At 32.5% G+C, this 27,544-nt stretch overlaps 2 protein-coding genes across 2 annotated transcripts in view; both read left to right on the top strand.

The window, feature by feature from the left end:
• On the top strand, positions 1–11,944 carry LOC145306926 (uncharacterized). Its single transcript, XM_080149264.1, has 6 exons — positions 1–138; positions 512–700; positions 10,692–10,738; positions 11,439–11,552; positions 11,742–11,822; positions 11,913–11,944. The coding sequence occupies exons 1-6, from the start codon at positions 38–40 to the stop codon at positions 11,942–11,944; spliced, it is 564 nt and encodes a 187-aa protein (XP_080005390.1). The 5' UTR covers positions 1–37.
• Positions 11,945–15,345: 3,401 nt separating this feature from the next.
• Positions 15,346–27,544, top strand: part of LOC145306925 (uncharacterized) — an 18,285-nt gene continuing 6,086 nt past the window's right edge. The window contains exons 1-8 of the mRNA XM_080149263.1: positions 15,346–15,387; positions 20,726–20,777; positions 21,232–21,290; positions 22,446–22,536; positions 23,476–23,549; positions 24,626–24,667; positions 24,948–25,013; positions 25,519–25,592. Coding sequence (XP_080005389.1) covers positions 22,459–22,536; positions 23,476–23,549; positions 24,626–24,667; positions 24,948–25,013; positions 25,519–25,592 — 334 coding nt within the window. The 5' untranslated portion in view covers positions 15,346–15,387; positions 20,726–20,777; positions 21,232–21,290; positions 22,446–22,458. The remainder of the gene's footprint in view (positions 15,388–20,725; positions 20,778–21,231; positions 21,291–22,445; positions 22,537–23,475; positions 23,550–24,625; positions 24,668–24,947; positions 25,014–25,518; positions 25,593–27,544) is intronic.

Below are 27,544 nucleotides of genomic sequence, written 5' to 3'. Positions count from 1 at the left end.
AGAATAATTGGCGCCAAAATCTGGTATAATTTAAAAAATGGCGGACGCTATCATGGCGCCACTTGCAAGCGTGGAGGATTTGAGCGTAGTTAACACACCAATGGCAACACCAATTTCAACTCCTAGATCATCCCCTAGGTATCTATATATTTATTTATATGTCTGTCTGTCTGTTTGTTTCTCCATCAGTCCATCTATCTATCTGTCTGTCTGTTTGTTTGTCGATCAGTCCATCTATCTATCTGTCTGTCTGTTTTGTTCATTAGTCAATCTATCAATCTATCTGTCTGTTTGTTTGTCCATTATTCCATCTATCTATCTATCTGTCTGTCTGTTTGTTTGTCAATTATTCCATTATCTATCTGTCTGTCTGTCTGTTTGTTTGTCTATTAGTCAATCTATCTATCTCTCCATCAGATTTTTTATCTATTTATCTTATATAAGTCTATCTGTTCCATTGTCTGTATATTTGTCATTCTATTTTTGAAAATCTATCTATCTATCTATATAGTAGAAACAGAACACGCTGGAGCCACCGCTCCTCGCTGGACACAATTCTGGATGAGAATGAGGACGACATTGTTATTCCCTCTGGAGGAAGACTGGAGGAGGAATACAACATATCTCACAGAATCGAAGACGACATTGTACTGCGCATGAAGCGGGAAAATTGTAGAAAAATGCGGGAGTCGCTGGCCAGGTAAATCAGGGAAAAATTTACAAAATTTGTTCTAACTTTTGCTATCTATCTATATACAGGGTGTTTCAAATAAAACTGCGTTTTCCGGTTTTGGGAAACAACCAGTAGGAGTATGAAAAAAATAATTATATATTCCTATTCTCTATAAAAATATGGATTAATTTTATAAAAGGTGTTATTTAATATTTCTTAAAACAACAGCGCTTTTTAGAGCTTAAAGAATTCAAAATGTATGTGTGTTGCTTTATTCTTGTAGAATTTAGGGCTATAACGTTCAAGTAAATCCTTTTTTTGACTTGAAAACCACATTATAGCATGCTCAACGAAATATTCTAATAATTACATTTAATATTTAATTTAAATATGCTTATTTTTACAGAACAAATGATTAACTTTATTCTTGCTTTAATTATAATTCAATTTGCTAGTATTATAAAAACCCATGTTCGTTCCTCACTCCTCCCCCTTTAATCTCCTAATCCCCTTTGATTGAAATATGACATATTAACTCACATAACAAGTAATTAAAGAAAAAGCCTTTTTAGTGACTATTTTGAACCAAGATAACTTAATATTTTTAAAGATATTGAAATGAAATAAAAAGTTACTTGTTTTATTCTTCAATGCGCACAGTATAATAAGAGATTCCTTACTAAAAATGACTTTGCCATAGAGAAATAGAAAAACTAAATTCTGAAGAACCTAAAAAGCTCTTTGCATGTAGCAAAAAAAGAAAATATGTAAAAAATCTAAAATGGGGACTTTGATTTAACCTTTTATTTCTTTAATATTGTACTTTACAACCTATATGTTGCAAAATAAATGAGTTATTTAATTATAATTGTTATCACAGTTTTAGCATCAGGCATTTTTACCCTACATATACATATCAGCACAGCCGCATTTTTAGAGATATCGAAAAAAACCTTAAGTAAATATTATGTACATTTTTACGGAGAATGTGGACCTATAATTATTTTTTTTTGAACACAGTAATAGTGTCTGACTGATTATGACTTAACAAAGGATCATATGAAGGAAATGAAGTCATTCCTAAAAAGGACAGAAATTCCCTTCCAAAAAGGACAGAAATCATCTTCCTTTTTCTCAGATATCTCAAATATGGACAAAAATCACTCTCCTTTTTCTCACATATCTGAAAAAGAGGATAAAAATCACCTTCCTAAATCTCACTTATTCTTCCTAATTCTAAGAAAATTAATCCAATACCTCCAAGTTCTTCCTTATTCTCAGATAATCTACCTTATTCTAAGAAATTCTTCCTTGTCCTTACAAATTCTCCCTTATTCTCAGATAACCTACCTTATTCTAAGAAATTCTTCCTTATTCTAAGAAAATCTACCTTATTCTAAGACATTCTTCCTTATTCTAAGAAAATCTACCTTATTCTAAGACATTCTTCCTTATTCTAAGAAATTCTTCCTAATTCTATGAAAATCTACCTTATTATAAGACATTCTTCCTTATTCTAAGAAAATCTACCTTATTCTGAGACATTCTTCCTTATTCTAAGAAATTCTTAGTTATTCTAAGACATTCTTCCTTATTCTAAGAAATTCTTCCTAATTCTATAAAAATCTACCTTATTATAAGACATTCTTCCTTATTCTAAGAAAATTTACCTTATTCTAAGACATTCTTCCTTATTCTAAGAAATTCTTCCTTATTCTAATAAGATCTACCTTATTTTAAGAAATACTTCCTAATTCTATGAAAATCTACCTTATTATAAGACATTCTTCCTTATTCTAAGAAAATTTACCTTGTTCTAAGACATTCTTCCTTATTCTAAATAATTCTTAGTTATTCTAATAAGATCTACCTTATTCTAAGAAATACTTCCTAATTCTATGAAAATCTACCTTATTATAAGACATTCTTCCTTATTCTAAGAAAATCTACCTTATTCTAAGACATTCTTCCTTATTCTAAGAAAATCTACCTTATTCTAAGACATTCTTCCTTGTTCTAAGAAAATGTACCTTATTCCCTCAAATTCTACCAACACCTTCCTTAATCCCTCTAATTCTTCCTTTTCCTCAGATAATTTTCCTAATTTATATTGGGATGTCAGAACTGAAATACAGATATAGAGAATATATAAGTACATAATAAGTAGGATTTGTACAGTGCATTTTTGGTTGTATCCTTTGACCTTTTGATCCTTTTATATTGGGATATCAGAACAAGAATAAGAAATTATTTCCTACATACAAATAGTACATTCAGAATGGTAATAAGTACATTTAATAAAATTTAGAAACCCCAGTCATTTGGACAGGTAAGTGTAAGTACATTTAATAAAATTTAGAAACCCCAGTCATTAGAGATAAACAGAATCTCTGTCTCTGTCTCTGTTTATCTGTGTGCACTGAAGGATCTCCCTAACAGCTGCATACTACATAAACTTCTTAGTTATAATTCTTGTTAATCAGGATTAAAGAACACACTAGCTGTATCAATAATCTGTTCTACTTGCCAACTGATACAAATATTAGACCAAAATGGAAAAACATGGATGAAAAAAAATTTTTCTTTACAATAATAAAATAAAAACCCAGGTAGAGAGTCAGATATTTGTATATAATGAAAAGTACACCCCCCCCCCCTCAAATGGTTGGCAACTTAATTTTCAGTCTGTCTATAAATCAGCTGATAATTATGTAATGGATGCAAGGGCGTACTATGAATTTTTACTATTTGGGGTATAAAGAAAGTTTTTGTTGTTCTCTCCAGAAATATTTAAAATTAAACTTTTTGAACAGTGATCATCATTTATCTTTATATAACACGATAGCAATGTGTAAAATTATGCAGAATAGCAATTATTTATCGATAACGAACTAAGATTGCAAATAAAAACATTAAAATATACAAGACTGGAGGTACGTAAGATTAGAATTATGTAATTTACAAATCATGTAAACTGTACAAAAAATAGCATAGTATTTATCTATCTATCTACCCACCCCCACCCAATCGCTAATGTTAAATTGTATATTTTCTTTTAAAAATGTGAATGTTTTCTTTAACCTTAAAGTCTGTACGATACATAATTTAAATACTGACTTAACTTATAGTTGAAAAATTGAACACATAATCTTATCCCTTTAAATCCCTGAGACTTCAAAGTGGTCGAAGCAAAGGTTTTCTATAATTAGGGTTGGTCCGTCTGTATGTAACAGTTAGCTTTTTTCGTTAATTTAAACAGTTAAAATTGTTTATCAATTTTAAACTTGGCATGATGGTTCCTATAACAATGAGGTCCTTCTGATTTCAGAGCTTCATTTTTATGGATGTTGTCATTTTTTTAAAAAGCGAAGCTTTTCTATAATTAGGGTTAGTCCGTCCGTTCGTCCGTCCGTCCGTCCGTCCGTACGTCTGAGAGAGATAGCTTTTTTCATTAATTTAGGCATGTTAGAATCCTGTCGATTTCATGGTGATTCCTTTAGTAGATAGTATGATTAAGAAAGCGTAGCAACTCTATAATCATTACCAGAATGTCCGTACGTCCATTTTAAACATGTTGGTTCTTTACTTTTTTAACAACAAATTTTTATGTGATCTAATAATCCGATTGTTATAATTTGTTGGTATAGTGATTCTGGGACAACAAAGTACAATATTATAAGCAAAGCTACTCTATAATCAAGTCCAAAAAAATTAAATATGTCCATAAACATTATCCTCTATCAAGAAGTTTTTCCAACAAATTTACTCACAATTTTGCTTTGACTCCTTTTTGAAAGCGAAGCTTTTCTATAATTAGGGTCGGTCCGTCCGTCCGAGATAGATAGCTTTTATTCGTTAATTTAGGCATGTTAGAATTGTCCTATCGATTTCAAACTTTGCATAGTGATTCCTGTAGTAGTTAGGTACGATTTAGAAAGCGTAGCAACTCTATAATCATTACCATAATGTCCGTACGTCCATTTTAAACATATTGATTTTTCTACTTTTTTAACAAAAAATTTTTATGTGATCTAATTATCCGTTTGATCTGATTTTTGGTATATTGATTCCTGGGACAACAAAGAACAATTTTATAAGCGAAGCAACTCTATAATCAAGTCATCAAAATGTAAGTATGTCCATAAACATTATCCTGTATCAAGCAGTTTAGCAAAAGTATGTCCATGAACATTATCCTGTATCAAGCAGTTTAGCAAAAAATTTACTTACACTTTTGCTTCGACTCTTATACTTTTATATTCTGATTATTCAGTTCAGACACTATACAAGTGTTAATGTCCGTTTGTCTTACCGTTTCAGTGCTTCGCTTTTATGGATGTTGTCATCCTTGTTTTATATTCTGATTATTCAGTTCTGACACTATACATGTGTTAGTGTCCGTAAGTCCTACCGTTTTAGAGCTTCGCTTTTTTGGATGCTGTCCTCCATGTTTAATTTTGTTTATACTTTTATTATTTCAGGGAGAGAGGGGACAATGGTCTGTTTATTACACTAGTCCCCAAAGTTTTATTATAATGTTTTATTATTTGTAAGTTTATACAACTTTACGCACTTGAGTGAATTTTTATTGGTTGGTTAATTAAGTGTTCAGACGTTTCAACCAATAATTTTAATCTACAGAAGGGATAATTTTGTGCATCATCATTGGGGATGTACGCGCTACCGTGGTTCAAAAAGTATTACATAAACAGAGAATATTGGTGTTTGCAGAGAGAGAGAGAGAAAGGGGACATTGGGCTGTTAATTACACAAGTCCAAAAATATTTACAATAACATTTTCTTATTAGTTGGCTTAACAACTTTGTGGACTTTTAATAAATTTTAATTGGTTGGTGTATTAAGTTGAGTGTCCAAATGTTTTAACCCCGAATTGTAATCTACAGAAGGGGTAATTTTGTTTTTTAACATTGAGATTTACATAATTTTATTAGCCATTATCTTATCCCTTTAGATCCCTGGGTATTATCAATTAATTCAAACGCCAGGTCCAACAAACCAAAATAACTGCCCAAACACCCGAGGTATATTAGGTTAAGTAACACTAACACCCATCAGACAACCACCATTTTGATTGCAAAACCTTTGTCGGAGAAGTCCTAAATGGGATTGGTAATGAGTTGTGACTGTTTGGGGCCAAGGCATTCTACATACTTTAACTATTAATGTCGCGCAGTTGACATAGTAGGAACTATTTTTAAGCCTTTAGTTTTTATGCTGGTTAATTTGATTTTAAAGTTGTTTCTTCTCTGATTTTTCCAGGGATGTAAAGGGATAATACAATGGCCGTTAAATTGATGTACAACCCAATGATGATACACAAAATTACTCCTTAAAAATTTGTGGTTGAAACGTTTGAACACAAAAAATAAAAAAATAAAAATTCACTATATTCCACAAAGTTAATAAGCCAACGAATAAAAATCATTATAATAAAACTTTGGGGACTATTATTGAACAGCCCATTGTACCCTCTTTCTCTAAGTAATTTCTCTTGGGAGAGTGGGGGTACCTTCCCCAATTTATGCAAAGGAGAACCAGAAATTGGTCTAGCAGTTAGCGAGATCTTTCGATATACATTTATAATCCAGGTATTGACAGATATACACAAACACACAATGTTAATTTTGAATATTGACTAGTAGTTGCGCTCCTCAAGGCTTTTAAGGGCACCTAAGGTGAGGGGCTCTCAACCCACAACCCCTATTTTAGTTTTAAAAAGGATGACAACATCCATAAAACCGAAGCTCTAAAACGGCGGGAAAGAAGAACATTAAAACTAAAGAACTAAATAATCCGACTATAAATGTGTTACTGTAAAAATGTTTAAACTGTTAAATACAGGATACTGTTTATATATATGTACTTTTTAATTAGGATTTGATTAGAGAGATGCCTTGCATATGATATTGTACCTTGTTGTCCTAGGAATCATTATTCCCAAAGTATGGTGAATAGGATAATTATCCTATTATATAAAGATGTAACTCTTTTTATACAATACATTTTAATTGGAACCGATGATCTGTTTAATAGTGAAACAATTGTCTTCCATTAATAAAATGTAAAAAAAATAACCCATGTTACATATATAAATAAATCCTTATAATAAAGTAACAGGATGTCTCTGTGTTTGTAAGTTTGTACCGAAGGATCTTGCTAACTGCTGAACCGATCGGGTTCTCCTTAACAGGGTAGCTTCTCATATGTCCCGGGAAAAAACATAACTAACACAATCTATCAGCGAAAAAATATTTTTGGTAAATAGCTGATTTTAAAATAGATTGACAAGAGAAAAAAAATTACATGTCCCTAGAGGCCTCTAGGGGCGTAGTCGCTAGTCCTATTATATAAAGTAGTATGCGTTTGTTGTCTGTCCCAAAGGATCTCGCTAACCGCTGAACCGATATTGTTCTCCTTTACAGTGAAGCTTCTTATAGGTCCTGGGAAGGTTTTAAACTATTTTTCGAGAGGGTGTCCTAACCCCCCTCTCCCCCCAAAAAAATATTTTTATAACTCTTTGGAAACTCAAATTTAAAATAGGATGAGGTCGACTTTTCCTTCTCCTACCAGTGCAGTGCCCCTAGAGGCTTCTAGGGGCGTAGCCGCTAGTATTATATAAAGTAGTAAGCTTTTTTTGGTCTGTAACAAAGGATCTTGCTAACCGCTGAACCGATTAGGTTCTCCATTGTAGAGAACCTTCCCATAGGTCCCGGGATGGTTTTAGGCTATTTTATATTTAAGCCTTGGGATGGTTTTAGGCTATTTTTCTTCCACCTCCTTACCCCTCAACAGAAAGAGTCTACTAGATGCCAGGGGCGCAGCCGCTATTCCAAGTATATAAAGTAAATTTGATATATCGCTAACCGCTGAACCGATTAGAGAACCTTTACATAGGTACAGGATGGTTTTAGGCAACTTTTTTATTTTAATTTAAGTCTAGGGATGGTTTTAGTCTATTCTGCTCTTTTCTACCCATTGAAATACAAAGCCCCCAAAGGCTAGGGACGCAGCCGCTAGTTTCATACAAAAAGTTGTAAAAAATCCGCATGTTTTGAATGTCTAAATAAACGAAAAAAGCTAACACATGGACGGAACGACCCTAATTATAGAAAACCTTTGCTTCCGTATGCAGTTTATGGGGTGGATAATATGTGAAAACCAGAGTTAAAGATCTAAGGGATAAGATAATGGCCGGTAAAATAATTTTAATTTCCAAGTTTAATTAATTAATTACTACTTTCTATTTATTTTTTTCTATTACCTATGTATTAAACTTTTACCCCCATTTTGGTTAAATAGTAAAACTTCAATGTACGCCCTTGAATTGATTTCATAAGTATCAGCTGTTCAATCACTTCCGGCGAAAAAAATAAGTTGCCAACCTTCTATAGAGTTTGTACCACATAAATAGGAATGTGAAAAAAAAACATTACATTGGTTGAGACTAGCAGCTACGCCACTAGAGGCTTCCATGGACACTTAGGGTAATTAATCAAATAAAAATGTCTGACTCTAAGCCTGGGATTTTATTTTTGACAAGGAAATTAATTTTCTTCTGATGGGTAGGGGAGGAACTTTTTCTTTAAGCAATTTCTCTTGGGAGCCCAGACAAACATCCTGTTACTTTTATAAAAGGAATGATAATTACATATAGTTATTGAAAAAAATATCAGTAAAATATACAAAATATTTAAATTTTTTTTGAAATTATTACTTTTTTGGTCTTGGTCTAATATTTGTATGTGTTGGCTAGTGAAGGATTATGAAGACTCCTGTTCTTATTTTCTGCCATCCTGTTATTATAAGGTTTATTTCTCAGTAAAATTATGTTAATATTATCAATAATTTTATGAATAAAAACATAAACACTAAATGTCAAAAGATACAACCAAAAAAATACTGAAGTTACTATTATTTCTTAAGATAATTTCATACTTGTTTTACAGACTGTGGTTCCTTCTATTAAAATGTACTTTATGAACATTCCACCTCAGGTCAAAAGATACAACCCAAACTTATCCTACACATGTGTTCTGATATCCCAATAAACATAAGGAAATATATGTGAGAAAAACCAAGATTTTGAGAGAATAAGGAAGGTGAAAAGGCAGAATTTATATATTCTCTATACCTCTATTTCAGTTATGATATCCCAATATAAATTAGGAAAATTATCTGAGAAAAAGGAAGAATTAGGGGAATTAAGGAAGAACTTCATAGAATAAGCTAGGTTATCTGAAAACAAGAGAGAATTAGTAAGGAAAAGGAAGAATTACTTAGAATAAGCTAGATTTTCTTAGAATAAGGAAGAATGTCTTAGAATAAGGTAGATTTTCTTAGAATAAGGAAGAATGTCTTAGAATAAGGTAGATTTTCATAGAATTAGGAAGTATTTCTTAGAATAAGGTAGATCTTATTAGAATAAGGAAGAATTTCTTAGAAAAAGGAAGAATGTCTTAGAATAAGGTAGATTTTCTTAGAATAAGGAAGAATGTCTTAGAATAAGGTAGATTTTCTTAGAATAAGGAAGAATGTCTTAGAATAAGGTAGATCTTATTAGAATAAGGTAGATTTTCTCAGAATAAGGAAGAATGTCTTATAATAAGGTAGATTTTCATAGAATTAGGAAGTATTTCTTAGAATAAGGTAGATCTTATTAGAATAAGGAAGAATTTCTTAGAATAAGGAAGAATGTCTTAGAATGAGGTAGATTTTCTTAGAATAAGGAAGAATGTCTTAGAATAAGTTAGATTTTCTTAGAATAAGGAAGAATGTCTTATAATAAGGTAGATTTTCATAGAATTAGGAAGTATTTCTTAGAATAAGGAAGAATTTGAGGGAAAAAGGTAGATTTTCTTAGAATAAGGAAGAATTTGCTAGAATAAGGTAGGTCTTCTTAGAATAAGGGAGAATTTGTGTAATTAAGGTAGAATTTCTGAGAATAAGTAAGAATTTGGGTAAATAAGGTAGATTTATTAAGCATAGTTGTAATAGTGAGGAAAAGGAAGAATTTCTAAGAATTAGAAAGAATTTGTAAGATGGTGGACAGAGGTCACCTTCCTTTAGTGAGAATTTGTAAGATAGTGGACAGAAATCACCTTCCTTACTGAGAATTTGTAAGAAAAAGGAAAGTAAATAGCCTTCCTTTACCCAAGGAAGGGAATTTCTGTCCTTTTTAGGAATGACTTCATTTTCTTCATATGATCCAAAAAATTAGCCAATGAGAGGCCACTATAAATTTTACCATTGGTCAATAACGGCCTCTCATTGGCTAACTTTTTTTGTTACGTCATAATCAGTCAGACACTATTACTGTGTTCATTTTTTTCATGCTCCTTCTGGTTGATTCCCAAAACTGGAAAACGCAGTTTTTTTTTAAACACATTGTATCTATAAATCTATCTAAAAATCTATTAAATAGCATTCTATCCTCTATCAATTCATTAATCTATTTATTAGAGATAATCTAAATCAGCCAAAAAGAAAATAGTGACCTGTCATTGGTTCAAACAGATGCTGTGAGAATTGGTGCAAAAAATATGACGTAACAAAAAAAATTAGCCAATCATAGGCCGTTATTGACCAATGGCGGCCACTACCATTGCCGCCATTGGTCAATAACGGCCTCTCATTGGCTAATTTTATTTGTTACGTCATATTTTTTGCACCAATTCTCACAGCATCTTTCAAACATTTTACAGATTACGAATGAGCATAATTTTTTCATTTTGTATGCATTATGAGTCAGCTTTTCTTTAGTAAATTATGTTGTGTAAAATTTAATCCCTCATATAATGTGAAGCACATGACAAACCACATAATGAGTTAGTAATGAAAAAAAAATCAGTGCGCTATTTCTTGAATAGGTCTCATATATAACAAAAATTAAACAATTGCTTATGTCTGCAACATAGACCCCTTTTAAGCTTATCTATATATATTATATTTATTTATCCATCTATCAATCCATTTATCACTAAATCTATCAATTTTTCAGGTCTGAAAGAGTTGAAACATCTATTCTTGAAAGTTCTTTTGAAACAGGTAGGAATCATCACACACACACACACACACAAACGCACACACACATACACATACACACACACACACACACACAGGACTAACAAAACTGGTTTTAATATTACAATTTTTTTATTTTAATATACGCTGAAAGCTGTCTATAACTTGATTGGATAAATAACTATTATCATTCTAAAATACATTAGCTTTTGAGAAAGCTTATATTGTTTAATGGTTTTTTTGTTTGGTCCCAAGGATCTCTAAAACAATGTTTTCAAAAATATATACAACGAGAGGCGTACAGAAGGGGTTTCTCCCAACTTTTACCAATAACAAAATTAATTCAAAAAAATCACAAAACATATACGTGTTTTTCAGCTGTTGTTGGGGGGCCACACATTGTAAAATTGACGACCTCTCCATTTGCCCCCCAAATATTATTTAAGATTTATTATATTGAAAATATATGTGTCTGTCAAACATTGGACCCCTCCCCGCTTATTTTATAAAGTGATAATAAAGGGGGGGGGGGGTTCTTTTTGCCTTACCCCTGCAGGATTTTTATGTATGGTATTTTAACCCTGCAGGGCAACCCAGTGTAAGCTAACACCAAGCTGACTTCAAGAAATAGACAATAATTTTCAGTTTTGTTTCAAAATAAAGGGGGGTGAATTCAATGTTTAATAAGTTACTTTGAGATAAAACACCATTTTATTTGTTATAGAATGCTCCCCCCTATTGGACAAAATAGAGCCAATGTCGACTCAACTCAATATTGATCGGCTTAACCAATCAGAACTCTCGAAGCTTAACCAATCAGAACACTCTAAACAAAAGGGTATGTTTCATGTATGAGATATCGAAGGATAATCACATGAAAAAGAATAATAGACCTTAAAACAGTAAAATTATAGTTATATTTTAGAAAAATACTCTGGTTAATAATTGACAGACATAAGGATTTACAAAGATACCCAATTTCAAAGGGCTAAATATAAAACTTCATACATGGAACGTCCTTTATAAGAACTGAGAAATAGAGGACATCCCACAAAAAGATTCAGCCATTTAGGAAAGAGTATATTTCAGATTGTATGTAATGCTGCAAGTACTTTTTACAATTTTAGACAATTTTTTACATTAAACCTTTTCTTTGCTACTTTATGATTTTTTTGTGATTCTATAGAAATCTTTTTAGGATTTGACGAAATTTATCTTCCTCTAACTTGAACTTTAACTACAAGACAACTTAGCTACAACTCTTTGCATAACAGGGTCCCCTGACAGGGTCTAAAAACTTATGGCTATAATCAAATAATAAATTAACAAGGATGATAACATCCATAACTAGCAAAGCACAAAAAAGATGAAAAAAAAATTAGATTTAATCATATATCTCTTTAGAATCAGACAAATCAAATGAAACGAACATCCAATCAGAGTTGAGCAATAAAAGATTTGTTAACCAATCCAAAGTTAGCGGCGATAGTCCCCTGCACCACTCTGATGCTACATACAGCCAGTCAGGTTCAGTGTTATGTAGATAGTAATATATCAATTTGGGCCTCTAACCTGAATATCCTCTGAAAGATTATGAAATTTTTATTTGGTGTATCTCAATGATTTACTCGCAAGTCAAGTTTTAAGTCAGTTGGGACATTTTAACGCGTAGTTCATAAGCTGTGCATAGCACAGAAAAAGTTTTTATTTTTCCAAAAACTAAAGTTCATAGCAGTTCTAAAAGTATGCACATATTTTTACTACCATTAACACAAGCCTCGCAATTTGAGTTTAAAGAGGTCTACATTTTTTTTGCTCACCCTTTTGTCTGTGTGTTGGCCTATCATTGGTCATTTGCATTGTATGATATCATTTTTTATAGGCACTATAAAGATCTTTGTACAAGTTCACCAAATAAATAAAATAACACTGTGATACTAAACAGAGCTCACCTATAGCCCCATTAGCCAATCAGAAGCAGTTTATAGCCCTATCAGCCAATCAGAAGTGGCTTATAGCCCAATCAGCCAATCAGAAGTTGCTTATAGCCCAATCAACCAATCAGATGATAGCACAGCATTATATCTGGGCCAATCAGAGGCTGCAAATAAAGAATCTACACCAAAGAGATTGAACAAGGAAGATTATCTTATGATTGATATAACTCAGACATAGAGAGGACAATGGGCTGTTTAATACACTAGTCCTCAAAGTTTAATAATAATGTTTTTTTATTTGCTGGCTTAAAAACTTAAGGGATTTTTCTAGGGGGATCAGACAATAGCCGATAATTTGTATATATCACTAATGAAAATGTACCCTATTACCTCTTCTGTAGATTACAGTTTGAGGTTGAAACGTTTTGACACTCAACTAAATGAAGCAGCTAATCAAAATTCAAGAAAAGTCCCCAAAGTTATTAAGCTAACAAATAAGAATATGTTATTAAAAAGTTTGTGGACCAGTGTAATAAACAGCCCAATGTCTCCTCTCTCCATGATCACATCCTTGAAATTGCATTTTATCAATAACTAGCGGTTATAACCCACCCTTCCCCCCCCCCCAGAGGCCTCTAGTGGCCCTTGAGAGAAATTGAGGGAGAGGAGTGTAGTTACCCTTACCCACAAAAGTTCTAAACCTTCCCTGGACCTATGAGAAGCTACCCTGTAAAGGAGAACCATATCGGTTCTGCGGTTATATAATAATAATATATAAGGAGTAGCGGGGGCTATTTTTCATTTTGGGGGGGGGGGTTGGGGGTATCCCACCCACTAAGAAAATAGCCTAAAACCACCACAGGACCAGTAGGTATATTTCTGGAGAGTAGAATCCAATCAGTTCAGTGGTTACCGAGATCTTCAAGGACAGACGCACAGACGGAGGGACAGACAGACAGACGGAGGGACAGACGGACAGACAGACAGACGGACTGACAGACGGACAGACAGACGGACTGACAGACGGACAGACAGACGGACAGACAGACGGACAGACAGACGGACAGACGGACAGACAGACCGACAGACAGACAGACAGACAGACAGACAGACAGACAGACGGACAGACAGACGGACAGACAGACGGACAGACAGACGGACAGACGAAGAGACAGACAGACAGCATTCTACTTTGTATTATAGATAATCTTTTTTGTTCAAACAGAAGGAAAATTTACCAAAAGAAACACCGACAAATTTCACAACAGGAAAATTTAAATATGCTCATAATTTGTTTTTAAGTAGGAATCTAAAGGGATAAGCCAATGTCCGATAAATTAATGTACATTCCCAATGATGATGCATAAAACTACCCCTTCTGTAGATTACAATTAGTGCTTTAAAAAGTTTAGACTCTCAATTTAATGAATCAACTAATCACTAAATTTCCAAAGTTGTTAAGCCAACGAATAAGAAAACGTTATTTTCAACTTTGGGGACTAGTGTAATAAACAGCTCATTGTCCCCTTTCCCTTTGGTGTTTAAAGGAAGCCTGCAAGAAATACCACGCTTTAACTGCTGAAAGACTGCCACAAGTAGACCCAATACCCCAAATTTGAAGCCTTCAGCTTCTATAACAAAAAAGTTCTAGGCATTTTAAAATGACATTTTATATACAATGAAAATTTTGAAAGAATTGCAGTGCTAATGTTAGAAATTTTGAAATTAAACTACGTGGCCTAGAAACAAAATTATAAGCTTATTTTTGTCATAAATTTAGGCAACCAGTAACTAATTATATTTTTACAATAAAAATACCCATTTTTATAATCAAAATCATTAAAAAAATTAAGTTTTACTTGCGTTGTACCGAGTGTACTGTAGCCAATCAGAAGGCTGAATAAGCTAAACAACCAATCACAGCTGAGCTTGTCTTAGTTTACCCCTTTGTTTCCGTTTGATTTTCGTTTAAAAATGCAATTTAAATCGAATTTTTTTCATGGATTTTGACTTTGAGATGTGGTGTTTTTATTGTAAAAATGAAATCAGTTACCTGCAATCTAAGTTTCTGACAAAGATAAAGTCATAATTTTGTGTCTAGGCGACGTAATTTAATATTGTTTTTTTTTCTTTTATAAGCATTGTAAATCTTTCAAAATTTTCATTGTACATAAAATGCTATTTTGAAATGCCTAGCACTTTTTTGTTATTGAAGCTGAAGGCTTTAAATTTCGGGTATTGGGTCTACTTGTGGCAGTCTTTCAGCAGTTAAAGCGTGGTATTTCTTACAGGCGTCCTTTAAGCCTTATTAAAGCAAATTTGAGTTTCCGTTACTTTACAATGGAAAAATTTTAATTGGTTCAGCTTGAAGCAGCTTAAATTGCTTAATAAAAATGACGTCATACAATACAAATGACCAATGATAGGCCAGTATACATTAAATTGCCCAATGCAATAGTAAAATATAAACTGGCCTATCATTAATCATTTTTATTGTATAACGTCATTTGTTTTATTAGGCACTATAAGCTGCTTCGTTCAGCTAATTTTTAATACTAATTTTTAGTCTTTTTTGTTCTCATAAAACTGGTTTTAATTTCATGATTCTTATTTTAATATCCGTGGAAAGCTGTCCGTAATACGATGCAATAAATACCTTTTAATATTAAAAGCATATTTATGACATATAATAGGATATTCAAGCCATCAAAATTCAACATTAAATACATTCTTAAGGTATTTTTTTACTAGCTAATCTATGATTCAAAATGTCCGTCTGTCCGTAAAAGACGAAGTGGGGGAAACGTGATTTTTTACTATTTAAGATAGAAGGTTGAACATTATTATTGTGGAGCATCAATCTATCTATCTACCTATCTATCCATCAGGGGCGTCCAAGCTTTTTTTTTTGGGGGGGGGTAAAAACTTTTTAAGGGGGGGGGTAAAATGGCACGCGAAATTGGTCGATGACAAATGAATGCCACGCTGTATCATGGGATGGGGGCGTGATTGAAATGTGTAGTATACTCCTTTGATTAAACTCAATTTACGGGTTTTTATATAATTGCAACGTAGTTATAAGACTTTTGGTAGCAATAAATTGAGACGTTGGGTATCCCTCTAACTGAACCGATTTTTGATTAGTCAACGGTCTAAATTTGTCTCGGCCAGGATATGATTAAAAGCCTAAATCGGCCAAGGAATAGCCGAGTACAATATTTTTAAACTTAAAAATTGAAAATAAAGAGCTAAATGATTTATTGCGTCTTTCTCTTTTTATCGACAGACGCACTTGGATATATTATTTTCATAATTAATTATATGTATTTCCCATGTTAACGTCACCTTATGTGTAAATTTGGTGAGCTACATTATTGAATAGCGTTGTTAAGTTAGGATGGAAGAATTTTGTAATGAAAGCAAAAGTGGGGTAGAGGATAAGGGATGGGGTAAAACGGGTTATCATAATGTTTTATTTTCTTGACTTTAAGTTAAACTCTATCGCGAAATTTGCTTGGGGGGGGGGGGGGTAATTATCCCCCCTGAAATCTGTTGGCAGGGGTAAATTTAGTTTACCCCCCAAAAAAATTTTTGGGGGGGGTAATTTGAATTTTATTAAATATATTGTATTAAAAATGCGCGCGAAAAATTTTTTTTATTAGAGATTTTTTATTTTGGGGGGGGGTATTTACCCCCCCAAAATTGTTTGGGTGGGGGGTAAATTAGATTATTCAGAATTTAATTTTTTCTATTTCTCTATGGCAAAGTCATTTTTCATAAAAGATCTCCTTTAATACTGTGCGTATTAATAAATAAAACAAGTCACTTTTTATTTCATTTCAATATCTTAATAAATAAGCAAGTTATGTTGGTTTAAATTGTTGCTAAAAATGCGTTTTCTTAGGTTAACTATGTTTTATGAGTTAATCTGTTATGACCTGTCAATCAAAATTAAGATATTAAGAGATTATAGATGGAGGGATGAGGTACGGACATGAATATTTTTAATACTAAGAATCAAAATTCAAGCAATTGATTTTTGTTTTCATAACATGTATTTTAAATTAAATTTTAAATGTATTTATTAGAATATTTTGTTGTGCATGCTATTATGTTGTTTTCAAGTAAAGAGAAGATTTTAATTCAACTTAATACAATAAAATTCTACGCGAATACAGTAACACACACACTTTTTAAATTCTTTGGGCTCTAAAAAGTGGCATTGTTTTAAGAGATATTAAAAATCACCATTTATAAGTTCAATGCATATTTTTATAGAGAATATGGACATATAATTATTTTTTTCATACTCCTTCTGGTTGTTTCCCAAAACCGGAAAACTATATATCTATCTATCTATCTATCTATCTATCTATCTATCTTATCCATCTATCTATATATCTATCTATCTATCTATCTATCTATCTATCTATCTATCTATCTATCTATCTATCTATCTATCTATCTATCTATCTATCTATCTATCTATCTATCTATCTATCTATCTATCTATCTATCTATCTATCTATCTATCTATCTATCTATCTATCTATCTATCTATCTATCTATCTATCTATCTATCTATCTATCTATCTATCTATCTATCTATCTATCTATCTATCTATCTATCTATCTATCTATCTATCTATCTATCTATCTATCTATCTATCTATCTATCTATCTATCTATCTATTTATATATCTATCTATCTATCTATCTACCGATAGACCGATAAGACAGCCAACCCATCATCTCTGTACAAACCTACATTTTCTTGGGGGAACACTGCTTCTAGCTTGTTAAGAAGGTACAGCCCAACTAGATCTGACACTTCAGCTGAGTCATATCCACCCATAGGTACATCAAAGTTGTCGCCAGTTTTCTTTACCCAAGGTTCATTATCTGAAAACAGGAATGTTTTTCTGGAGTGAAAAATTATTTGTTTATCTTGATCAGAAATGTTAACAAATTGGGACCCAAAAACAATAGCTTTGTAAAGAAGGCTTACCGTGATGCTTGGATAAAAACTTTCAATATCGAACTGGAAGAATTTGAGGGTATTCTTGTTCTCTAAATTGTTGAACCAATCAAGAGTGTCTTTTGTGCTTCTCCACTGGTTAGAGTTAGTACTTGATCTTATACATTTATTTATATTGTCTAAGATTTGTTTTGAAATCATACCAATTTTTGTTTTAGCTGGATTGATCAATCTGCATTCTACACGTCCAGGAAAGCTATTTTTATGATCTTTAACGGTTACATAGCTGGAAGGTTTGGCTAGAACTTCGATTCTTTCAGCAAGTCCAAGTTCAGTTGCTATCTCGGCTGCTTCCATGTTAACTTCATCAATGTTGTTGGCATCACACTTCTTATAATTGTTAGTAATATTATTTTTAAGTAGTTGATTGTACTTTGCCACAGGAATTTCATACAGGTTTGAAGTTTTATCTGCACTCACTATGACATCTTTGCTGTCTTTTACTTTTTTACAATCATCTTGCAGCTTTTGTTGAAATTGGCTTGTTACAGGTTTAAATTTAATATTTTCAATCAGTTTGATCAAATCATCTTCAAAACCTCGTAGCTGTTTAAGCCAGGGATAAGGGATAGGAAACCTGGCCATAAATTAGGTCTCGGCCTGGTTTTGAAAGGGATCATGCAACTTTTACCATTTGCCTAATTTAATGACCTTACTGGCGGACGGCTCATATTGGCTACCGCTCTAAACCAATAGTGTTCTGTGATTTGGGCTTGTTTTGTATCAACCAATCACCAATTGGCGGCGCCAATTGGTGATTGGTTGATACAAAACAAGCCCAAATCAAAGATGGCGGAAATTTTAGAAGCAGACAATTCTAGAAAAAATAATGATTTCGTCTGCTACGAAAAAATAAATATAAATGGTGTTAGATCACATTAGTTTAATTATTAAATCTGCTTAGAGTTAAACATTAAAAAAGGGCCATATAGAAAAAACAAAAATAACGGGATTATTTTTTTTGGAAAGAAAGTAGCTACGAATTTTCATTTGGTAGTTTATAAATTAGATGTTGTATTTTGAATTTTAAAAATTTAGTACAGAATTGATACAACACCTTAACCCTAATTATTGTACAATACAACACAGTACAGATATATCATTACATTATAGTATCCAAAGAACTTGATAGAATGTTACCCAAGTGCATATTTATTTATTTATTTTGAATTTTAATTAGCAATGAAAGTTTCAAATAAAATTTTTACTCATTAATAAAAATGCAAATAATACAAACTAAAATCTGTCTGAGGGAAACCCAACGATAGCTTTCTGACAGTTCAAATTACCAAAGTAAAAGATAAAAAATTTTGGGAGAGAAAAAACTTCATTTTAACAAAAGCCATTAATATATAGGTTTATAAAAAGTTATGTTTTTAGTAGCGAAGCTACTCTATAATTTGAAATGTCCGTCTGTCCGTCTGTCCGTCTTAGTTTGGGGGAAACGTGATTTTCTCGGCTCCTATAAAAGATAAAAGGCTGAAATTTTTTGACAACGTTCCCATTAGCAAGGAGCACAATTAACTATAAAACATCAATGGCGATAGGACCGCTTTTTAGCAGGTTTTAGGCTATTTTTGTATTTTTCACATTTTTCTCCATATCTTTGGTGTTTATGGTCCGATTTCCAAAATTATTTCAGTTATAGAATCAAAATTAAATTTCCTGTCGTTTCAAGAAAACAACTATGACGGTCAGACTGTCTTTAAGCAGGTTTTAGGCTATTTTTGTATTTTTTACATTTTTCTCCATACCTTTGGTGTTTATGGCCCAATTTCCAAAGTTTTTCAGTTATAGATATCAAAATTAAATTTCCTTTCGTTTCAAGAACACATCAATGGCGGTCAGACTGCCTTTTTGCAGGTTTTTGGCTATTTTTCACATTTTTCTTCATATCTTTGGTGTTTATGGTCCGTTTTTTTTAAATTTTTGTAGTTCAAAATATCAAAATTAAATTTCCCGTTGTTCTGAGCATCCAGTATGTAATTTACTTTGACCGTCTGTTAGTCATATTACTGAAATATAAATAAATATTAAGAAATTAAAAACAAATGTTGAAAAGGTTTCGTGATTTTTTCCTAATATACACGCTTTTTTCAACTAATATCTAAATTCTTATTTAATTATTTATGCTTCGCTACTTATGGATGTTGAAATCCTTGTTTACTTTAAACTAGATACCTGAATTTGATTCTATACTTTATCTACACACACACACACAGCTTTTTTATTAGCGTTTAGGACGAACCACTGCGTCATCCCAAAACTGGTTTATTAGGCCTAGGCTTGAAATAGGCCTGAAATAATATTTTCCTACGTTTCCCATCCCTTATCCCTGGTTTAAGCTCATCAAACTGTGGGACACTTCTGTTTGATTTGAATCCATAGGTTTCCTTACTTTCTGTATCAGAAGGGTAACAAATAAAATACCAGGCCCATCTTAGAGTGTTAACAAATTTTTCTACCTTACTGATTAGCTGCTTTTTGTACTGTAGTCTTGAAGGTATTGGTATGTTCTTCAATGAATATGGAATATCAAAACGTTTCATTGTTGTTCAGAAGTTACCTCGGTGAACAGAGTGCTCAACTGTAGCCAGGAGCCAGGACAAATGTTGGTTTCCAAGGTAGACAAGAGTGCTCTACATAGAGTATTCTATGGAGCCCATTACTTAAAAGTAAAACAACATTTTATCTTAAATTTTTATTTTCTTTTACTCAGAGTTTCATGCTTCTGCAATCATCAGAAAGAGACAATTTTTTTCATTAAAAATAAATACGTGGATTTTTTACAAATGTTTTAGAGGATTTAAAAAAAAAATTGTATTACAATATATATATATCTATCTATTATCTATCTATCTATCTATCTATCTATCTATCTATCTATCTATCTATCTATCTATCTATCTATCTATCTATCTATCTATCTATCTATCTATCTATCTATCTATCTATCTATCTATCTATCTATCTATCTATCTATCTATCTATCTATCTATTTATCTATCTATCTATCTATCTATCTATCTATTTCAGACAAGATAACTCCAGTGTACAATTTCTCTCTTCCCCACGAAAAAGTTTCAGGAAAATTTGACAAAACATAAAACGTCCGCAATAAATTATGATAAACAAAATTACCCCAAATGGAGGTTAAATTTAATGGTGGAAAAGTTCAGGAATTAACCAATCAATATTTTATGAAAGTATCCCATATTTTAAGCAGCATAAGAGCCTGAACCTGGATAACCTCTAGAGGACAGGTACACCACAAGGTCTTATATTGGTGTACATGAACCTGGATAACCTCTAGAGGACAGGTACATACACTACAAGGTCTTATATTGGTGTACATGAAACATGGATAACCTCTAGAGGACAGGTACACCACAAGGTCTTATATTGGTGTACATGAAACATGGATAACCTCTAGAGGACAGGTACACCACAAGGTCTTATTCTAGTGTACCTGAACCTGGATAACCTCTAGAGGACAGGTACCCCACAAGGTATTCAATGATTTATCAAATTGAACTTGTAGGGGCCCTAAAAAGTTTGAAGAATTTATTTTGGAGCACCCTAAACCACAGACCAAAGACAGGTAAAGATTTGATATACCCTAAAACTAAAAAGGGACACTAAATATATTTCAAAAGAGAAAAAGTATGCCAATTTTTTGGGGGGTTGGTGGGTTAAGTGGGATTGTTCCCTTGAAGCAAATACTTTTATATGGATGATGGTACATCTCCCCCCCCCCCAAAAAAAAAAAGTTATGAATATTCCCAGGACAGACAAATACTGATCCTGTTAATAGCCTCTAATTTAAAAAAAAACCAAGAAAATAGCCTAAAACTACCACAGGACCAGTAGGTATATTCCCTGATTAGTAGAATCCGATTTGTTCAGTAGTTACCGAGATCTTAAGGGACAGACGTTCGGACGGACAGACATTCTACTTTGTATTATAGATGACGTGAAGCTACTCTGTATTTCAATATCTGCCTGTCAGTCCGTAACGCTATGGGGGAAATATAAATTTCTCAGCTGCTATTCAAGATAGAGGGCTGATTTATTTTAAATGAGTATCCAGTATGTAATTTACTTTGTCCGTCGGTCTGTCAGTCATGGTACAAAATACAAATATTAGAAATATGTGAAAATGCTTTTTTTTCTTCAATATATTACTATTTTTTTGACATATATTCTTTTTATCTCCTCGACGTATTCACATCCATGATTTTTTGAGCTTTGCTACTTATGGATGTTGTCATCCTTTTACATCTAAATGACTAAAAAAAGCAAAAAATATTTAATGCTATTAAAAAATATAAATGTTTAACCATGTTAAAGGTTTCGTGATTTTCTTATTGTTTATGATCACGTAACAACTGCTTTACAAGTCACTGCAAAAAATTGCCCCTTGTGTAGATTACAATTATTGGTTGAAACGTTCAAACGCTCAACTCAAAGATAATACTAATCAAAATTTAATATAGTCCGCAAAGTTGTTTAGACATCAAATAAGAAACGTATTTGAAACTGTGGGGACTAGTGTAATAAGCAGCTTAATGTCCCCTCCCTCCTTGGGGACAATAGACCAGGGATAAGACAATGGCCGAAAAAATAGTGTACATCCTCAATGATAATATACAAAAAAACCTTCTTTAGACTAAAATTAGTCTACATTTGAACACTGAACTTAATGAACCAACCAATAAAATTTAGTAATAGTCCCCAAAGTTTTGTTTTGTTTTAGGTTTTACCTGGTGATGTTCATAGTGCTGATAAACTCATGTGCAGCCCAGCTACCTTTCAGTACCATCATACTTGTGCCCAGTTTAGCTAGGGTATACATAGATAAATAGATAGATATATACATAGATAGACAGACAGACAGACAGACAGACAGACAGACAGACACATACAGACAAACCTATTTGGTTTTCCTTTACAATGAAGCTTCTTGTAGGGCCTGGGAATGTTTTTGGGGGAGGGTACCACCACCCTCCTAAGAGAATCCGTCCTAAATATAAGAATGGGCAGACAGTTTTTAATTACAAATTTTGAATAAAAGACAAGACAATCACACAGACAGACATATAAAAATAACATTTTACTTTATAGGTTTTGAAGACAGACATATAGACAGACAGACATACATACAGAAAGACAGACAGACATACATTCATATAAACATAAAGACATACATACATACAGACAGACAGACAGACAGACAGACAGATTGAAAAAGAGACACACAGACAGACCTATTTTGTTCTTCTTTATAATGTAGCTTCTTGTATGTCCTGGGAATGTTTATTATTAATTTTGGGGAGGGTACCATTACCCTCCTTAGAGAATCCGCCCCTAAAAAAATCCCCCCCAAGTTTTTTTAAAAATTTCTTTTAATAACTAAAAATAGGGGGTTTTTTACTTCAATGCCTCCCCAAAGTTTTATGTATTTATGAGATGGACAAACAGACAGACAAATATAAGAATGGGCATTTAGTTTTATTAGATTATACATAGTTATAAGAACAAACAGACAAACACACAGACAGACAGACAGATAAAAAATTCAAATATTATTTTTCTGTATTGCTTTGTAACCGATTAATATCCGGTGGATTAGAACCGGTTCTCAGGTATACTAAAAAAATATGTCTAGCATCGTATTATATCCAGTTTTCCTTCGGGGCTTTAAAAACTGGTTTTAATCTTATATTTGTACATTTTATATCCGCGGAAAGCTGTTTATAATACGATGCGAGAAATAACTATTATAGGTTTTGAATCTGTCCTGGCTGGAGTATGAAAATGGACTAACAAATGCTCAAACTCTGCCTTTTGCAACTATCAGGGAAAAAAGACACATTTTTGTAAGTAGCAAAGCTACTCTATAATTTGAAATGTCTGTCTGTCCGTATTAAACATTTTGGGAAAACATGAGTTTCTTGGCTTCTATTCAACATAGAATAAATTCAAATTCTGCATACTTCTATAAAGTTTCATTGAGATTTTTAAGTTTTCAAGGTTTTTTTAAAACTCCTACTCTAGATAGACGGCTGGAATTTTCAGGGATTAAATAAACTTACATTTTACATATTTCCACAAAGTTTCATAAAGAAATACTTCTTATTTGGGGTGTTCGATTCCTATATTTTTGAGTTTTGCTACTTATGGATGTTGTCATCCTTGTTAAACTAGAAAGATTAGCATTTACAATTAATTGGAGGATTTTTTTCTCAGTGTTTTTCATTTCGAAGATTTTTTTTCCCAATTTTTTTTTGAAAACATTGAATATTTCAAAATGACATTTTATGTATATGGAAATTTTGAAAGTTTTTCATTGCTCATGATATAAATATAAATTAAATTACGTTGACTATAAAAAGAATTAAAAGCATATTTTATACAGTAAGTTAGGTCTACTTGTGACAGTCTTTCAGCAGTTAGAGCTGTGTATTTCTTGCAGGCTTCCTTTAAGTTCTTACATTCTATAAGTATTTTTGTTCGTTTGGCATACCATACAGTTTTCAACATTTATGTATTGATATGGGGGACTGCCATTTACACATCCAGCAAATTTATTTTGGATGTGTTTTCGCCAGTGCAATGGATGTATTTATGACAAACTGAATTTTTACTGTATAAATGACAGTCAAATCGTTTCTCATGCCATAAATACATCCAACACTGGCAAAAATACATCCAATATTTTTATACATATGTCAAAAATACATCTGACACTGGCTTTTACACATCCATACTTTTTAAATTATATGTCATAAATACATCCAACACTGGCATTTATACATCAATAGTTTTTTTTGTCATAGCGTCTTATTTGATTTTAAGCTTCAATTCTATGGATGTTGTAATCCTTGTTTTTATATAAAATGATTTAAAAATGTGTTTATTTTATTTTATTATTAGTATTATGACAGTTGTTACATTATTATTGTCTCCATTCGCCAGGTATGATATTTTTTATTGAGGGGAAAAAGGCAGGGGGGAGGGAAAATGTGCTGTTTATTACACCAGTCACCAAAGTTTTATGATAACGTTTTCTTATTGGTTGGCTTAACAATATTGGGGACTTTTAAGAATTTTTTCGTGCACCTCAGGACTAAAAAATGGTTCCAATCTTATAATTGTACATTTTATAGCTGCGGAAACCTGTTTATAATACGATGCAAATAACTATTATTTTAGCTTTGCTACTTATGGATGTTGTCATCATTGTTTATTTTCTTAGGGGTTGTGGCTTTTCAAGAAAACTAATGATTTTATCTCAAATTCTAAATATTACAACAATTTTGAGGTAAGTTTTTCTAAAATTTTGTAAATTTTAGACAGATAGACAGACAGACAGATAGAAAGACAGATAGACAGACAAATAGACAGACAGATAGATAGACAGATAGATATTCAGATAGACAGACAGATAGACAGACAGATTCACAGACCGATAAACAGACTGATAAATAGATAGATAGACAGACAGTTTGAAAGACAGATAGACAGACAGATGGACAGACAGATAGACAGACAGATGGACAGACAGATGGACAGACAGATGGACAGACAGATGGACAGACAGATGGACAGACAGATAAACAGACAGATAGATAGATAGATAATAGATAGACAGACAGATAGACATACAGACAGGAAAATAGACAGACAAAGAGACAGACAGATAGGCAGACAGATAGATAGATATATAGATAGATAGACAGACAGATAGACATACAGACAGAAAAATAGACAGACAAACAGACAGACAGATAGGCAGACAGACCACCAAAAATTGATGTTATTTTTAGTATGATTGTTTACGTAATGGCCAGTACCGCCACCGACATAAAAGTGACCGTTGCAAATTTGCCGCTTATTTCAGGTAAATTATTTTACGTTTTTCTAAAACCGAAGCTTTTCTATAAATAGAGTAGGTCCGTCCGTCCGTAACAGTTAGCTCTTTTTGTTAATTTAAGCATGTAAGAATTGTCCTATCATTTTAAAACTTTGCATGGTGATTTATGTAGTAGTTAGGTACGATTTAAAAAGCGTAGCAACTTTATTATAGTTACCAGAATGTCCATACGTCCATTTTAAACATGTTGATGTTTAACTGTTTTAACAATGTACAATGTTATTATATTCATATTCAAGTCCTAAAAATGTAAGTATGTTCATACGGATTAACCTGTATTTAAGCAGTTTTCTCAAGAAAACAGTAAAAGTATCTGACTATGACGTCAGAAAAAATTAACAATTAACCAATGAGAGGCCGCTATATATTTTACCATTGTGAATACTGACTTTTTGGTTAATTGTTAATTTTTTCTGACGTCATAGTCAGACCCTTTTACTGTTTTCTTTTCTCAACAAATTTACTTAAAAAATAGTTTCGAATTTATACATTTATATTTACAACCAAAAATTTAATCTATTTAAGGGGTAATTCTGTTTTTCATTGTTTAATTAATCTTTAAACATTAGAAGTTGAAACATTACTCAAATAATAAAAATAAAGCATCCAAACGGAGTTTAAATTTGAAGCTGCCGAGCCCTGCAATTTATCGTCCAATAGCCCCTCCCTCCTGTTTATATCCTAATCTCCGTTTCAGGGGCGTCCAAGCTTTTTATTTTGGGGGGGGTGAAAAATTTTTAAGGGGGCTGTAATTCGTTTTGGGGGGGGGGAGTAAAATGGCGCGCGAAGCGCACCGCAAATTTTTTTTACCCCCCCCAAAATTTTTACTCCGGGGGTAAAATTTGCTTGGGGGGGGTAATTACCCCCCCTAAAATCTGTTGGCAGGGGTAAATTTAGTTTACCCCCTAATTGGGGAAAAATTTTTGGGCGGGGTAATTTAATTTTAAATATATAGTATTAAAAATGCGCGCGAAGTACGCAAAAAAATTTTTTATTAGAGATTTTTTTATTTTGGGGGCTATTTACCCCCCCAAAATTGTTTGGGGGGGTATATACCCCCTCCTAAATGGTTGGAGGTGCCTACGGCACCCCCAGGGTAGGGGTAAATTTTAAATGGGGGGGGGGGTGGGGGTAAAATGAAAAAAGTTTTGGGGGTAAAATCGTTTGGGGGGGGGGGGTAATCGCCCCATTACCCCCCCCCCCTTGGACGTCTATGCTCCGTTTTCATGGCTTCAAATCCAATTAATATCCGCTGTTTTATAACCGATCGTTAGAATATTCCACGACTAACAATATAGAAATCCCAGTTATTTTTTGACCTAGGCCGTCTGTCCCTCAGGGCCAAAAAAAACTAGAATTTATCTTATACTTTTTCATTTTACTATATACGGAAAACTGTAGGTATATAAAACAATTCGAAAACAATTTTAAAAATCAAAAAGTTTTATTTTTGGAACATTTTTTACAAAAAATTTGGAAGATTTATAAAATTTATTTAAAAAAACAAAAGTCAAGCAAATTTTACTTTTTACAAACAACGGCTGTTCTTCTAGCACCAAGGGGATCTTTATTCACATATTGCAATACTTAAATCTACAAATAAAATAGCCTAAACCCATCCCGGGATATATGTTAACCTTCCCCTCAAAGAAGAACTCAATGGGTTCAGTAGTGATTGAAATCTTAAGCTTCAGACAAAAAATCTTACATACTATAGAATTAAAATTTTTATTCTCAAATTTTTTTGGTTGTTGTCTATAGAACCGATTATAATCAATCTTCTCGTAGGAACCGGTTCTCATCCATACGAAAAAACTATGTCTAGCATCGTATTATAACCAGCTTTTTACAAAAATAAAACCATTTTTTTAGCCGATGCTTTCAGCATAACGGGGCTAAAAATAACTAGTTTTAATCTT

The sequence above is a fragment of the Acartia tonsa genome, chromosome 15 (genome assembly GCF_053477335.1).
Source record: "Acartia tonsa isolate MP-2025a chromosome 15, ASM5347733v1, whole genome shotgun sequence".
Lineage (NCBI taxonomy): Eukaryota > Metazoa > Arthropoda > Copepoda > Calanoida > Acartiidae > Acartia > Acartia tonsa.
Note: the sequence above shows the minus strand (reverse complement) of the source record. Positions and strands in the feature narration are given on the sequence as shown.